Here is an 18,402-nt window from a genome sequence, read left to right on the forward strand (position 1 = left end):
TCTGGTATCTAAGTGTTAGAATACATTAGACAACGTTCAGTGAGTGCAAATTTAATCAACCTTTGTAATGAATTTCAATTGAATTTGAAAATTAGCATAATGATTTTCATATGATAGGATTACTCCATTTCTAATTTATTAATTTATATATGAAAATAGTTAATTATAATAGAAAAGAAGTATTCATGTACATTAAAATTCATTTTGGTAATTACATATTATTCAAAAACAATTTTGATTCAAAGTATCCAAACAATTTCTTTGTAAAAATCATTTTCCTGATATATGTTTTCGTTATCCAAATTAAAAATCAAGTTACATTGAACTCAATTCTAACCATTATCAATTTTACAAAAGTAGGTTGATCCAAAATCAATTTTTTCGAACACAAATCCATACACACACTTAATCTTCATTGTTACACCATTCTGATGATACCAGAAATGATAGTGCTAGTAAATAATATGATGTTATTAGTTTAAGGTTTTTTATATTTAATTGGTTATGATTTTTTAGTTTTCATCCTTTTCCATGTTGATTATCTAATGTTGAAGCTATTTATCTTTTCTCAGTAAATTGAAAGATTTTTAATTAGTTCTATAAGAATCTATGCTTCTCTAGGTCCACTTGTTTTGCCACAATATTTATTAAGTTATATCATCTAATGCTCTACTGATATGGTATAATTAAAAGCAAAAGGACGAAGGGTTTATGCTGAAAGTTTCTCTTTCCCCTTTTGTTTCTAAAGGAACATAGGATAAGCTGATGCTATATTAATCTTTGTCCATACTTTTGTTAATGGTGACATATAAGTGTTTTTGCATATGCTGTGCTGTAGTAATACTCTATATGATTTTTCTTTTTTGCACATCACTGATGTAGAGCATCAAAGGAGGAGGCCATCCTCATCCTTCAAACATTGGTGATTTGTTTTCAAAAGGGTCTCTTAATCCATATGTAGAGGATCCCTATGCATTTGATTAGAGGTATTTACAATCAGATACTGAGTTACTGCAATCCTAATTTTATTTCCTTTGAAATGTGATGATTCCTCCTACTAAAAGCCATGAGTAAAGTACTGAAGCCATTTCAGAGCTTCCTAATTTTGTCTGGTGATGGTGTGTTTTTACAAATGCTAAAATTAAGATAGACTCCATGCTATTACTTACTAGTAACTGTTCCCTGGAATTCTATAATTTGTTGTCTCAGACTCTCAGTCATAGCCTCTGTCAGGGAATAAATACCTTGAATTCAAATGTCAAATCAGACACTGCATTCAAAGGCAGTTATTACATAATAACTGTCTTTGAATGTCAACCAGATGTAACATTCAAAGGCGGTTATTATGTAATAACCGTCTTTGAATCTAGAGGAGATGTAACTATCAAAGGCGGTTATTACATAATAACCGTCTTTGAATCTCGAGGAGATGTAACATTCAAAGGCGATTATTATGTAATAACCGTCTTTGAATCTCGAGGAGATGTAACTATCAAAGGCGGTTATTACATAATAACCGTCTTTGAATGTCGAACCAGACACTGCATTCAAAGACGGTTATTACATAATAACCGCCTTTGAATGGTTCTAACTTTTAAAGACGGTTATTATAATAACCGTCATAAAAAGCAGTAACGTTTCAACGACGTTATATACAACGACGGTCTACAACCGTCGTTAAAAGCACTTAATAACCGTCGTAAAAAGTCATTTTCTAGTAGTGTTTACTTTGTTTGCTTACATAGTTATATGGATGAATTAAGTTTTTCGTCCTTAAATTATAAGGTTTTGAAAATTTGGTTCCTAAATTATTTTTTAAAAAACAAATAGTCTCTAAAGAATTTATCGTTATTAAGTGATGAAGTGCCATGAAACAAGATAGATTAAATATTTTTTATTATATTTAGGTAAATAATTAAAATATTATATTATTAAAATGTAAAAGAAAAAAAAGAAGAATCATTGTTGAACTATAACACTCAAAACACTCATGAACATACAATAATAACCCATGAGGAGATCTATGATGCGGAACCGTAATTCATCCCCAATCTATAGTGATATTCGTGACAAATACTTCAACACTTAACATAGATTATTAACGGTAGAGACTATTTTAAACTAATGAAAGATTATTTAAGGACCAAATATTTTTTTAAAAAAATAGTTTAGAGATAAAAAATTCAAAACTTCCATAATTTGAGAACTAAAAACTTAATTAACCATTGAATTTATCAAGTTTATTAAGTGTAATTACTAAGGGAAATAATTTGTTTTGAAATAGGCATTTCCTATTTACACCACAATTTTTGTTAAGTACACCCATTCCTCCTTTTTTATATTTTAATGGCCCCTTATACCTTTTTTCCTTAAAGATATATACTCCTTGAAATTCTTTTTCTTTTCTAGAAATATCTTTCTCATAGTATATACTTATTCTAAAAATGTGTTTCTAAATATTTTAATTGCTCATTATACAAAAAGATATATCCATTAGAAACCTTTTTTTTTTCTTTTCCAGAGATGTCTTTCTAGAATAATATATTAGAAAATTAACGTTTATCTTATATGTTTATGTTTTTTAGTTTTATTTTTATTATCTTTAAAATCTATCCAAAATATTATTTTGATCATATTTTTATTGTTTTTTAAATCTTAATTTTGTGCGACATATTCATTATATAATAATGTATGTATTACATGTAATATTATACGTTTTTTTCACATGACATTTTATTTTATTTTAAGGTATGTTTCATCTTTTTTATTATTATTATTTTAAATTGAGAAAGAGCATCATAGAGTGTTGTTAACGTTCCCAAGTCTAAGATGAAATGCGGTAGAGGGAGATTTTACTGGGATTTTTTTTTTTAATTTTGATCCTTTAATTAGAAGATATTTTACTTATTTTTAGTTTCTATAAATTTGTGTTTTTTTAATTTTAATCCTATAAGTGAAAACTTATGAAAATTAGAAATAAAAAAAATTAAATTCTTAGATGAATTAAAATTTAAAAACACGAACTTATTAGAATTAAAAAAAAAATACAAAATCAAAATTGAAAAAACTTATAATTTATAAAAATAAAAATAGAAAAATATATTTAAGTCTATAAAAAAGAATTTATATTTGTTTTTCCCTGTGAGAAACTTAATTGGCTCTCCCACCTAGCCAGAGTCATGAAACCAGTGCCATGTTTCAGTTCAGTGTCTCATGCTTAGGTTGCACGCTCTGTTAATCTCCAAGAATATAAGAGATGGTGCAAGAAAGTACTATACCAATCCAAAGTTACCAAAGACAAAATGTACAAGAAATAGGAATCCATCGACCCTTGACCACTTACATGTTTTTTAGTATACATATGGTAAACTTAATTATATCAGAGATGAAACAGCCCAATGTGTTGATTCCACTGTGTTTGTAATGAACTAATAATAATAATAAACTAATAAGTGTTCTCAAATGACAAAGGATGAAAGTGAAGCTGCGTGTTCCCCGCTTCAACGAATATGTTCAGCTCCCTGAAATATCGTGGAAGAGACATTGGCTATAAGAGGAAAAAGCAAATAATAATTATTAGTTGTTAATTTTTTTTAGTGAAAATTCGAACTCATGGCTCTTTTTTTTTCCTTTTTTTTTCTCTTATTCATTAGACCGACCTTATAACCCCTTCCATGAAGCCAGTAATACCTCTGCTTCTAGACTCTATCTAATTGCTTTCTTGAATATTATTAATGTATTCATCAAGCTTTGTACTCTGTACTCGATCAGTTCTTTTTTCTTCTTTCTCTGCTATATTATTTTCCATTTTCGTATATGTTTGCTATATAATTGGTTTATGTTTTGAGAAAAGAGAGTTGAATTTGCTCTGCCTTTACATAGAATTTATGTGATTATAAAATTTTTCAATAAATAAAAAATGTGATTGTAAAGTAATTTTTGTATAAAATAAAGAGCTGGTGAATCAGTATATTTAGCTCTTACAGTTGGATTCAATCAAATTCAGTTCATATACAAAATTAACGTGATCCGTTATTTTTTATTTTGCTGGATAAAAAATTAAAAAAATTCAATTCAAATCGTTAAATATAAGTGAAATATGTATCCAAATTAAATTCAACCATTAAAAAAAAGTATGTTTGAGTGTTATATATCCAAGCAAATCCTGCTACATGTTTGGTTATGAAGGAAAAGAAGAAGAATGAAGATATCTATTTATTTTTCCTTCTATTTAGTTAAAAAGAATGTAAAAATCACTTTTTAAAAACAAGTTATTTTTTTTCTTAATATATTTATTATAAAGTTATACGTTTAAAATTAATTTATTTAATATATTTTATTACAAAATAATTTAAAATTAATTCATCAATATCATAATATATTAAATTAATTTCAATTTTTTCATAATAGAAACCAGAAATATCATTCAAAAAATAAATAATCCTACTGGAGATCTTATATATATGCAAGTGCAACAAAATAAAACTCTTCAAGTATTTCACAAAGTACATAGATAGACTTAACAATATCATAAATTTAAATAATTTTAAATATGATAGACAACACAAATATCATTCACGAGATATAATTTTACTCAAGACCAGTATGGACAATAATATTATTACCCTGTAGTTAACACAAATGCAAACCAAAAATTCAATAATAATTATTTTACTTTTAAATTCTATAAAATCATTTTAAAGTAAACATTTATTTTTAATTTGTAAACCCAATTTTACTTTATAATCACTTTTACATGATATATAATAAGTATTAAAATTAATTTATTGAATATAAATTTTAATACAATACTTTTAAAATACTTACTCAATAATATAATACTTTTAATTAATATATTATTTTATGATAGAGACCAAAAGTATCATAAAATTCATGGAAGACAATCATGTTTAACATCATTATAGGTAAATTATTATGGGTAACAAAGCTTTTTCTTTAAAAATTTAACATAACAACATATTAAAGAATCAACCATATTTTTTTTAATTTAAAATCCTATAAAATCAATTTCACTTAGAAATCTTATCAAATAAATTTATGAATGAATAATTTATATTATTTAGTTGAAACTTTTACACTATTAATTAATTTAATATATTTATTACAAAATAGTATTTTGTCTCTTTGTTTAATAACTCCGTGTATGAAAATTTTGCTAACTAATATTTATAAAATAAGTTTAAATATCATTTTTGCATAATTATATAATAAATATTTTAATATTAATTTATTAAATGTATTTTTATAAAAAAAAATATTACATACCAAATAATATCAAAAATTAAATTAATTATAATAGTGTTGAATTTTTTTTACATCAATACATAATAAATATATTGAAATAAATTTTTTAAAGATAAAACAGGTAAAAACATGAACAATAGTTTCCACTTTCAAATAATAGAAGACAATGATTTAAATAGCCTAAAAATTAGGATTTTTTTTGCTTGAATATTCTAATTTTTTTTCATGTTTAGAGAATAGAAATATTAAATAGCTGGTTATGTTTTTTAAGCAAGTGTATTTTGAATATGCGTAAAAAAGGAGAGCGACATGCGCGAATGTACGGGTATCTTGCTAGTTATTAACTTATTGTAAATGGAGATAAAATATTGATTGGATGGTTAAAAAAAAAAAGAGAAAATTCATAACTTTAACTCCTCATACTAATTAAAACTGACAAAATAACAATTAAAATTTATGGATTAAAAAAAATTATTATAAATTCAACTGGAAAACAACTGAATGTGATATTCGTAAATGGCACACAACATTCCAATATAAAAAGATTTATCTTTTTAATTCCTTATAATCAATTTATAGATTATATATACTATTGCAAGTTTGCATCCTTTCAACTCTCTCTCTATATATATATATGTGTGTGTGTGATGCAAACTAGGAGAAAATTAAGCTTATTAATTGAATAGTTGAAGTATTTCAAAGTTAATTAATTTAATTCTGATAAATGTTAACTAGTGTTCTTAATGTATTAATTGATTATAAGGAATTAAAAAGATATTTTTTTTATTGGAATGTATAAAATAATATTATTCATGATTTCTTTTTACATTTTCATATGATTTTTACATTAAATATTTTCTCATTTTAATTCATTAACCAACAGCCTAGGAAACTGAGAGCAAGATTCTTTAGTTTTTAGCATCCGTTCATTAATTTTTATTTTTTAGCTGTTGAAATTTTTATTTTAAAATTATCATAAAATATTAATTTATTACACATAAAACTAAAAAAAATTATCAAAATTCAGAGATTAATTTTTTTTTTATAATTTTAGAAACTAAAAAAGTCTCATCCCAAATTTACAAACTAAAACAATAATAAAAGAAAAAGAAATATAAACAATTTAGTAGTAATTAAATTTAATAACTTTTTTTTTTGTGGTGATCAAAGATATGGTTAAGATGGAAGTTTGTTATTGACTTAATGCATGCCAACAAGGAACTACGTACTATGATGGGTGACATGGAATGTGAAAAATTCAACTATCTTGTGCTAAGTTTTTATAATGCTGTAAAGCACACATCGATCATTCTAATCTCATAAAGAAAAAGTACACCTCATTATTTTGACTTAAAAAGAAAAGTACAACACACTTACTTATAAAATGAAAAGTACATACACACCATTATAGAGTGGGCGTGATTATTTAATTGATACATGTATTCAAACAAAGCAACAGGAAAGCACATACACACCATTCTAGAGAGGGTGTGCTTATTTAATTGCCATGTGGCATGCAAAAGTATACATAGAAACACAACATATTATAAATTGAGCATGATTATTTCAAGAGTAAATTAACTATCAATTTGATATCTAGAGCATTACTGTTTCTTATAAGTAGTCCTTAAAATAAAATAAAAAATTATATATAAGTAATCATCAACAAGCCGCGTTCCCTCTCTTATTTTCTCCATTATTTCATGGAGCCCATCCCTTGGTTGCCTCTCCTGTTTGATGATTTCTTCCAACCTCGGAACTATTGGTGTTAGAATGGCTTGGAGGTTGCCCAATGCTGCTTTGAACGTAACTTCGTCTTTTATGATCATAATCACTTTCAGAAATTGCCACAGAGTTTCCATACCTGCAAATACAACATCTGCAGCATTAAAAAGTCAAAATGACAAAGTATTAAGTTTTGTTGTTCTTCTTTCAAAATCCATTTTATATTTTTTAATTAATGTTTATTTTAAAAATTATTGATAAGTCATGTGTATATAGTTTAGTGCCTATAGTATTGTTCTCTTTTTAGTTCATTAAAATTTAAATACTTTTCCACTTTATTTAGCTTGACATTTCATTAATTCTTGCATTTTTTATATGTTTAATAATGGTAATTACCAATGTTTTTCATTTCAATAAATTATTTCCACTGAATAAATATGTTTAATAATATTATTAATAATTACAATAATAATAATAATAATAATAATAATAATAATAATAATAATAAGTGTTGCAATTTGTTATTTTCGCTAATCCTTTTTAATTGTTGAATTTATGAAAGACTTTTATTTCTATTTATATATCGTTTTTAAAGTTCAAAATAACTTTAATAATTCTTTAATCAATTGTATTTATACCCTTAGTTTTCAGTTAATAATTAATTAATTTAGATATATGTATTTAATGAGAAGTAAAAATGAAATAAAAGGTTAAAATAGGAAATCTCATAACTATGTTATTAAAATTAAGTTACATTTTTTAATTTCTACAAGATGAATAAAAAGAATGGAGAAAGTAGTTGTCAATGGCAAGACCCATTCGTGAAAGCGGAGCTGGAATCGGGATATTTATTTTACAAGTATGCTAGTTTGTAAGACTAGGTTTTTGTAAAATGATAAATGAAGGATGGTCTCTTAGAGTGTTTACTTGTATGAGTTACTCATCAATTTAAGTTGACTCAAATGAATTCGATCAAATAGTTTAGGTTGAATAATTTTTATATTTAGATAAGACATGTTAAATTTTAGGTTGGATCATAAATTTTAATATTTAAATTCATTAGTTGTTAATCCAATTGTATTTAATTGTTATTATTATATATAATATATTTTTTATTTTTTTTAAAAAAATCAATTACTGATTTAACTAAGAGTGAGTGAGATCATGTTGATTCTTTTTTTTTTCATTAACTTCTCACAAATTAAATTTCACTCACAAAATTTAGAGTTCAACTCTCATCTTGACATCTTTTTGCCACCTCACTCAGTCCCACACCTCACATCTTCTATATAAGTAATGTTTTCATATTTTAATCAATAAAAATTTTAACTTATACAAATATTAAATTAAAAAATAACATTTAAATGTTTTGATAAGTCAAACCAATTGAAACTGTTTACAACCATGCTAATTTTGGTTAAGTTTTACTTAAAAAAAGTCAACTCAAATCAATCATTTAAATATAATTGATTAGATCACAAATCTGATCAAACCTAACCTAAACCAATCCAGATACACCTCTACCTCTTTGGTGGCTGATTGCATTTTTAAAACAAAATTATCTTGTATTTTAAAAGTGGATTTGTGCACTTCGTGCAAGGAAGGTTTTGTGTTAAATAGCCTTCCTTTTTTATTTTAACGCCAATTTGACGAAGAAGAATTTTTACGAATTATCTCTTGTCAAATCTGCCCGGGGTGTGATCGATTTTGTCAAAACCTATTTTATATTTGTAATTAATATTTTATTTTAAAATTTATTGTTGCAGTTCCTGCGTATACAGTTGAGTGACTATAGTTTCCAGATCGTGTAATTGCACCAATCCTGTGCATCATATATATATATATAAGTGTTGCACCAGTCACATATATTTAATTTTAACACCAATATGAAGAAAAATATATTGTAAGAATTCTTTTTTTTTTGTCAAATCTGCACGAGGTGCGATTATGTCAAAACCTATTTGATATTTTTAATTAATATTTCCTTTTACAAATCACTATTAAGTTATAAATGATAAATATGATAAGTTTTGATTCTATCAAATAAAATGTACTGTACTTACTTATTTCACAAAACAAGATCAATTTATACAAAAGTCATATTATTTAATACATGCCAACAAGGTACTATGATGGGTGACATGGCATGTGAAAAATTGAACTCTCACGTCCTTGTTATGTCAATCTTAACATCATATCACCAGTCTTGTGTTAGCAAAAAATTCTTAAATATTTATAAGAAAATTTATAGAAGAATCAAAATCACCCAATTGTTTTGGGATCTATGCAAGCAAAAGTATACATATACAGAAAAGTACATACTACACACCATTCTAGAGAGGGTGTGCATATTTAATTGCCAACAAAACAACATATTATAAATTGAGCATGCTTATTTCAAGAGTAATTAAATTAACTACCAATTTGATATCTAGAGTATTACTCTTTCTTATAAATAGTCCTTAAAATAACAAAATCATATATAAGTAATTTCTAAAGTGTTGAATATCCATTAATGCATATATACATTGAAATATTTTATCAATGTATAAGGATTAATTTATATTTTATTTTAGTGACTATTTAAGAGATGAAATTGATAATTTACGCTGGTCTTATTTGGATTCCTCGAACTTCAATGCTGCTCTTGGGGTTCTCATCAGTGACTATTATAGAACTCACCCAATCTTACCTCCATCCACCCATCGTTTCTCTGCACAGAATGTCCATGCAAGAGTGGGGATGTCACGGAACGTTAATGCCTCCTATACCGGAACTTGTTTCTAATGATTATTTTTTTAAAAAAATAACAAATTAACATATTTAATATATTAAGAATACAATGTATTTGAAATAAATTAATTTTAATTCTATGGTACCAAAAGTAACTGGATTTGAAACATGTTTCAATTGTTAATATTTTGGTACAAGGAAAATTTCCGAGATAGCCAAAACTGTCAATTGAAACCTTGAGATACCATAAATATGACCCAACATAATCATATATCATATATATACTCCTAGGAAAATATTTTTTACATGAAATAAAGTCTCCTCATCCTTGCCATATGAGGAACACTACCTGACAACATTGCTGATTTCAAAAGCCTTGAATTCTTGGATATCTCTTATAAACTCTTTTCCTCATCCTTGCCATTGGGAATTGGTAAATTAGGGAGCTTGCAGAATCTCTCGTTGGCTGAAAATAACTTCTCCTAACTCTATTTCAGAAATGGCCTCCATCAAGTCCCTCAACTTGACTTGCATGGGAATATGCTTCAAGGCAATTTGGATTAATAAATTACTCTAGAACCTGAAAGGTTAGTTAATTCACAATTTTTTAAAAAAATTATTATTACCAAAATTTTATGATATCATCGATGTTTATATTTTTATTTATTATATATATATATATATATAAATTATTACATTACTTAAAAATTATTTATGAAAAGTAAATTTAATTAAATATAATATTCAGTAACTATTCAAGTATATATAAATATAATTATCAACTTGTATAACAGAGATATACTTTTAGCTTCTTTTTAGAAAATATTACTATTAGCTTTAAAATGATTTATATATATGTGATATTTTAAATTACATTTTTTGGTGAAATATTTTAAATTACTTTGTATCACAGTTATTATATATCTTCAATATTTTTTTTTTGAAAAAATAGTATTAAAATTAAAACTTAAGATCGAGATCAATCCAGACTTATTAAATCATATTTAAATTTTAAACTACATCAATTGAACAATGAATTAAGAAAACCAAAAATTGTATAAGATGATATTTCTCTTTTTCAAAACCAATTTAATCTACTCTATAAACTCCTCTTAATCGGACAACTATTAGAAAAGTGAAAAGGAAAATATAAAAAATTAAAAAAGTAAATAATTCGACTTTGTAGAAGTCATAACCACATTCTTTATCATCCTTCTCTTCTCTATCCCCTCATTGTTGCACCTGACACATTTGTTTAACACGTTGTCATATTGTCTGATCAATAGGAACATGATATATCGCCTCTTTATTTTCTGATCATGTAATTGCACTGATTTATTTTCTGTTCTTATCATGATTGGTTTCACATTATTATTATGTCATGCACTTCATCATGATGTGTTGCACTAATATTAATGATCGTTCTACAAATCTTTGTTGTACCCCTTAAATTTCATTAGCTTCTGTCTTTTTTTTCTGATGGAAATTAATTAATTAACATTGATTTTTGAAGTGCTTGTTAATTACAGGCACCATGGAGGAAAGAGTGGGGCTTTTGTTTCTGATTTTTTCATGCAAGAGAGGTAACAATTGTTAGATTGGCCTTTTTCTTATCTTTTTGCTTTTAAATTTAATTATCGTGCTAAGTTAGATGGATATAACGTAGTTACAACCTCACACCAAATTTACTGTACCATAATAAAGTTTACCTGGTTCTTGTAGTAATAATATAAATAGTGATGAACCACGTACCTTCTAAAACCATACCCATACCTGTTTCATATACCTAGTAACTTAGAGATAGAATGCAAGGCTTGCATTATTCACTCTCCTATATATTTATTTACCAAACTTTGGTGGAAATTTTAAGGAGTGACAGGTTCATATTAGCTTTTAACCATCAATGGAAAACTGGAAAAAAGAAAAAGCTGGCACTAACAACCAGTTATTTGTCAATAGGAAAGGAAGCTTGGGCCCAATTGAAGGATGTTGTGGAAAATTAGAGTCTCTTTGATTTCAGAAGCTTTACTTTTTTTTTTCCAATACTTACAAAAATATCATCATATTTTTTTACCTCATGTCATGATTTGAAGAATGTGTTTTGCTACAAAGTACTGATACTTTAATTTGCTTCATGCATCTATATCTGATACCAATATATTGATATATTTCACTGGTACATATATGTGAAGTGACCAATTCTTTAAAAAAAAAATTCTGATAATCAAATATAGTCATGTAACATAGAAGTAAGTATAATATAGAAATATAAAAAGTATTATTTCTTGATGAACCAAATATGAAAATTGTTTTGTTTATAGATAATTTCAAGAAAGAAATGAGATTGATCATTGATAGTACCATTCTTATTTGTGAACAATAGGAAAAAATGATCTACAAATTTTTGATTTTGTTTTTAGCAATGTCTAAGAAGTATGTATGTTCTTCAATTTACCGAATTTCAATTGTATATTTATTATGCTTTTATCAATTCTTACGTATCTACATATCTATCATATTTTTAGAATAATCATACCACTATTAATTTATAGGACAGAGGATAAGAGATAAGCTGAAATCATCCAATCCTTCTAAAGTTCACTTGGTATACCATTTCATCCTTCACATTGTACCCAACGAAAAACTTCACAAATGAAAATTCAACTATTGAGAAAGTGTCAATTTGACGTCAATTAAATCAAAAGTTACATTTAGCACTAGTTCAAATTTGAACTTAGATTCATGGGTAAGTACAGTTTCTCCGGGCCAATCAACCATATCTGAAAAACAAAAATAAGTTTCCCACGGTCATTTTCACTCTGGCCTCAATAATCTTAAGGAGAAATTAAGTTAGAATATAACAATACTGATGTGTAACATTTTTCCGGAGAATCATTATATTTAAGTATTTATCAATGTTGTTACTTAGTACCTGTATCGTTACTTCTTCGAAACATATATACAAGGTCAATTTCCACGTTGCCTTTGATGATTTGTTGATTCTCTGTAGATTCAGTAACATATATACAAGGTCAATTTCCATTTCAGAATGAATTGGATTTAGTAAAACGTAAAAGGAGAAAGACATGAAATGAAACATATCCTTGACAGAAATAGTTTTCTAGTTGGTTAGACTTAGAAGATACCTGTTGGTCATCCTTGGTGGCTAAATCCATCTATCATCAACCTGAATGCCAGGGATGTGGGAAATTTTAGGCCAAATTTGAGGGTGCTTCATGCGGTATCGTTTTTCCAGCAAAGGACATCTCTTTATTGTTAATTTTATTAGAGAGACAGGAAGCCTTTCTCCCACCATATTTTCCAGCAAAGGACAACTCTCTATGGTTAATTCTTGCAGGGATGTGAGATGGAGAAGCCCCGTGCAGTCCAACATCTCCAGATTTGAGAATCCACTTAGATACAGAGACGTAAGGGAGGGAGGCAGCAAACCCTCCTTAGGGAAGGACTTGATGCCATCACATCGACCCCCAACATAGAGATGAGTAAGCATGCCCATGGATGGCCATGCTAGGCCGCTCAGTAGTTTCTCACAATTGAAAATCCAAACTATTCTCAGGTTAGGTGGCATACCCCGTTTTGGAAACGACTCAATTTCTGGGCAGTTGGATATGAGGAGACGTTCTAACTTTGGGAGAAGAGTACTCATCTCATCAGGCAACGACTTCAACTTGTCAGAGTCCCAAACTTGGAAAGTAATCAAGTTGGGCGCAGGCAATCCTTCTCTCCAGAATGATACAAAGTTGGGGCATTTGTAAATTAACAAATAACACAGACTCTTAAATGACTCTGCCCCTGAAACCAAAAGATATTCCATATTTTCACACTTTTCGATTGTGAGATCTCTGAGATTTGGAAAGGTAACCAATGGAAGAGATGTGAGTGAATCACAACTGCTTTCTATTGACAGTTTTTCCAGTAACTCATGTTTGTGTTGCGTCGGGAATTCCAGTTTTTTAAGATCCTTGATACGCAGAGTCTTCAGTGATTCAGGTAAACGACCACCCGGAAATGACACGGCTGACGAGCAATCCCTTAATGTTAAAGACCAGAGACAAGTTGGTTGGATGTTAGTGATGGCCTCTATCATGGACTCCACCATTGGGCTTCCTTCTACTTCTATAGTTTCTACCAAGAGAGGAAACGCATGCAGTGCTACTTTATTGCTTTCACATATCCCCAAACTTTGAATGGCGGGAGCCGTTGGGAGAGAAGAGCCAAGCAGCTCACAATTTCTAATTGTAAGTGTTTTCAGAGCAGGAAGGTGATTCGGCAAACTTCCCTCTAGTTTGGGGCAGTCACGTATTTCAAGAATTTCAAGCACAGGAAAAGCTTCTGAATCGAAGGAACTCCACACCTCCCAACAAGGCATTTGATGAATGGCCAGAGATTCAAGGGAGGGAAAGGGCGTCCCAGAACGACAATCTTCGTTCTTGTAAAAACCTGCATCAATAGTCTTCAGCCTATTCAATCGTGCAATCTTAAGGACCTTGAGAGAAGGTAGTTGTCCAAGTGAAGGAAGCATACTACAGTTGTCACAATCACGCAATTTTAGACTAATCATATTGCAGTAGGAAGAATTTCCCATCCAATCTGGAAATCTGGTTCCTTCATAACCTTTTATTTCCAACGATTCAATGTTAAAGTGAGGCTGTAACTTGCAAAGCACATCTATTTCAAGTTGGAAGTTGGTACTGTTGTTGTTACATCCAGACCATTCCAACTGTAAACTATTAATGTGTTTTTTATCCATCATCCTTGCCTCCAACGCTTCATCACTTTGGGAAACATTCTCCAAGTTCCTAAGTTCAAGTTGACCACGAAGATTTGAAAGTGCTCCCAATTCTTTGATTCCATTCTCTTCGTGCTTGCCCACAGCAAAGAAATCCAGATGTTGTAAATGATTTAATTTACTCATTCCTCTCGGCATCTCTTTTATAGGAGCATCAGCAATACCAAGATGACGCAAGTTAACAAGATTGCACATGTCACTAGGCAACTTAGTCAGTTTGATGCAACCATACAACTTCAAAGTTTGCAGATTGTATAAATTACACACTGACTTTGGCAGTGTTTCTACACTTGAACGAGAGAGATCTAAATAGCGCAGATGGATCAATTTACCTATTGAGTCAGGCAAAGAATCCAGACTTTGGAAGTCATGAAATGATAAAACTCTCAAGTACATAAGCTTCGACACTATGATACATTGTGCCTCCTCGTTGTTGAATGGAGCAGCCTCAAAATTGATAATAGACAAGAAAGTTCTCAGAAATTTTGCTCTACCAACAACATCAAAGTTGTCCAAGACTGAAGAATTGAATTTGGCAAATGACAAATGACGAGTCTTAGTATTGATCTTTGTTTCTTTCCCAAGTTCTTCTGATCTAAAGTAAAAATCTCCACCGAGTGATGTGGCTAGATCATGCATGAGGTCATGCATCACAAAACATTTGCCATAAGGCCAACTACTTCTACTTGTGTTTGAACGTTGGAAAAATGATCTCGAAACCAAATCATCAAAATACTCATGACCAACCTCTTCTAAAGTCCTACCTTTCCTTGGTTTCTTCAAAAGATCTTCAGCCATCCACAACAAGATTAATTCATTTTTTTCAAATTCGTAATCTTGTGGATACAACGAACAATAAACAAAGCATCGTTTTAAATGTGGAGGGAGATAATGATAACTAAGTCTCAGTGCTGGAATAACTTTACACTCACTTTCAGAAAGTTCCCAAATGTCACTATTGAGAATATTATTCCAATCCCCAATGTCATGCTTTCTTCTCAACATGCCTCCAAGCGACTCTGCTGCTAAAGGCAGTCCGTTGCACTTTTTAATAATCTCCTTTCCAATTTTTTCTAGTGTTGTGGTGTTCTCGTTCGATTCGGAGTAAAGACACGCATGGTTCGCAAACACTGACCAACAATCTTCATTCGACAATTGGTTTAGATGATAGGTGTGAACAGTTTGGACTACAGATGCTGTTTTTTCACTGCGGGTTGTTAGAAGAATTTTACTTCTCCTAATAATCCCACGGTTAAATGGTTTCTTAAGAAGACGCCAATCAACATAATCCTCTGTCCAAACATCATCCAAGACAATTAAGAATTTTTTATCTTTCAGCTTGTCCATCAATTCAAGATGAAGTAGATTCAGATCATTCAATTTACAAGGCTGTCCAGTAACCGCCTCTATTATAGTTTTTGTGACCTTCAGAACATCAAATTCTTGAGAAACACAAACCCATGCCTTAAAATCAAAATCAAATTTCTCTTTCAAATTCTCATCGTTGTACACCAATTGGGCCAAAGTAGTTTTTCCAACCCCACCCATGCCCACAATAGGAACCACAGACACTTCACTACCGTCACTGTTATCCTCCGACAACAACTTGATTATGGCCTCCTTATCTTTCTCCCTACCATATATATGAGATCCATCTTCCAGAGATGTTGATGGAGCTTTCCATGACAAGTTCTCCACTGCACTCTCTTTCAAATCAAGACTCTCCTTGAGTTTTAAATGAGACTCAAGTGTGACAACTATGTCCTCCAACTTACTAACGATCTTCCTATCGGAAAAACGAGAAAACAAGTCTCTTACCTTGTTTTGGGTGGCAGCTTTGGTGAAAACATGGTCGAGTAAGTCATCGGCTTCATAGACAGCATCTTTGAGATCATTGAGCCAGTGTTTGACATTGGTGTTTGTGATCTGTTTCTTCTCGGCATCATCAAGCACAGCTCCAACCACTCTGAGAGTGGTCTCCAACTTTTGAAGCAACTTCTTGCTAAGCTTCTTTCCAAGGATCAAGTCAACAAACTCAGGTGAAGCCAGCCTGTCGAAAACCACATCAAGAAAAGCAGAGAGAAAGGCACCACCGACCAGTGCTGCTGCCATTATCTCAAGAACAAAAGATGATCAGAGTAGAAAGACAAAGGCAAGGGAATTGGTTGCTATGAACTGATGTGATGAGATTTGGCTTAAGTCAACTCTCTTCACCTTCACTCGTTCTGCTGTGCAAGACAAAAGTATGGTCTTTTTTATTTTTATTATTTGTATTATTATGGTGGTGGGTGACTTATCACGTTGGGAGTCTCTTTACTTTTGATCCTCACATATGTTACTTTCTTGATATTTCTATTTTGAATTTAGCTCCTCTAAACTAAAGACTCAAGAGATTTAAAGAGTGATGATATAAACAACTAACACATGATGAGATATGTTATTGTATAAAGATCTGAATCATGATTTTATAAAAAGTTAAAATAATTGATAATAATTTATGTTTTTTAATCAAGTGGTAAAAGATTTAAATCTTTATTAATTCTTATATATAGAATAAATTTTGTTAGGAGGAAAATAAAAAAATGAGATTAAAAAATTATTAAGACAATAAAAATGTTGAACAAATTAAAAGAGAAAGAATTAAAGAAAAGACACATGCTAATTGATCCCTAAAAACATTAATATATATTAATGAAGTCAAGATTTGAATATCCTTATATGTAGGTTAAAGATGTGTGCAAAAAGAAAAGTGTGTGATTTTTTATTAAATAAAATCAATAAATACTAATAAAATAAAAAATATTGTGAAGATGTTATAATAATAATAATAATAATATAAAGAGAGTGATTAAAGTAATTCTTTTGAAATGATGGCATGAAAAATTATTATTCAATTCAACTCTTTTTTTTATGTTATATATCTATTGTAATTATTTGATAAATACTTCCATAAAATTTCTTGGTTGGTGATTATCCTTTGAATCTTATTTATATAAAACTTTTATTATTAATATATTCAGTGAGATCATCTCAAACAACAATAGTAAAATGAGAGATAAAGAAAATTTAAGTTCAGCAAATGAAAATATTTTACTATATGTAAAAAATATTTTTTCTCCTATCATATTTAATAAATATAATTTTATTTTAAATCAACAGGTATAAATTTTTATCAATAGTTAAAATAGATTTAAGTGAACTTCCTAGAAAAACTTTTTTATTTGTTTGTTTAAGTGTTGAAGATATTTATCCTCTAACTTATTTTTTCTCATTACAATTATTTTTTTCTTTTTACTACCAAACAAAACCTTACAGGATTTTTTTACTCCACTACACTTGCTCTCTCCTCATTTTTTCCAAAATACACCTGCCTCAAAATCGTTTCCTAAACAACACTCCTTTTTAGCTTGCAGAGAGAAGTCGGGGTTAGGGAACCCAACTTCTCTTTGCTCCTATTATTTTTTAATTTTAAAAAAATTATTAAATTCTTTTTTTATATTTTTTTAAAAATAATTTACATGTTTTTTAAATATTATTTTCAGATAAAAAAATAACTAAATTTTTTATTATTATTATTTTGTTTTTTAAATAATGAGAATATTTTTTGTTTAATTATTTATTTATAGTTTGAAAATAATTAATTAATAATCTTAAAATAAATTTAAAAAACAAAGTGATTAAAAAAATAGATTGATTAAAAACCCAATAAATATATGATTATCACATCTTAATTATATTATATTAAGAAATTAAAATACTCAAATAACATAAAATATTAAAAATTAAAGAGACAAACATCATAAATGGAACATATAATAAAGCAAAAATAATAGAATGGACTAACAATAATAATTGAAACATGAAAATAA

The 18,402-nt window shown here is 28.6% G+C and overlaps 1 protein-coding gene across 1 annotated transcript; it reads right to left on the reverse strand.

The window, feature by feature from the left end:
- Window positions 1-12,291: 12,291 nt before the first annotated feature.
- Window positions 12,292-16,819, reverse strand: LOC114405967 (putative disease resistance protein At3g14460). The gene is made up of 3 exons (XM_028368498.1): window positions 12,870-16,819; window positions 12,656-12,727; window positions 12,292-12,503 (listed from the first exon to the last, which is right to left on the reverse strand). The coding sequence occupies exon 1, from the start codon at window positions 16,643-16,645 to the stop codon at window positions 12,890-12,892; it is 3,756 nt and encodes a 1,251-aa protein (XP_028224299.1). The 5' UTR covers window positions 16,646-16,819; the 3' UTR covers window positions 12,292-12,503; window positions 12,656-12,727; window positions 12,870-12,889.
- Window positions 16,820-18,402: the final 1,583 nt, after the last annotated feature.

The sequence above is a fragment of the Glycine soja genome, chromosome 3 (assembly GCF_004193775.1).
Source record: "Glycine soja cultivar W05 chromosome 3, ASM419377v2, whole genome shotgun sequence".
NCBI lineage: Eukaryota > Viridiplantae > Streptophyta > Magnoliopsida > Fabales > Fabaceae > Glycine > Glycine soja.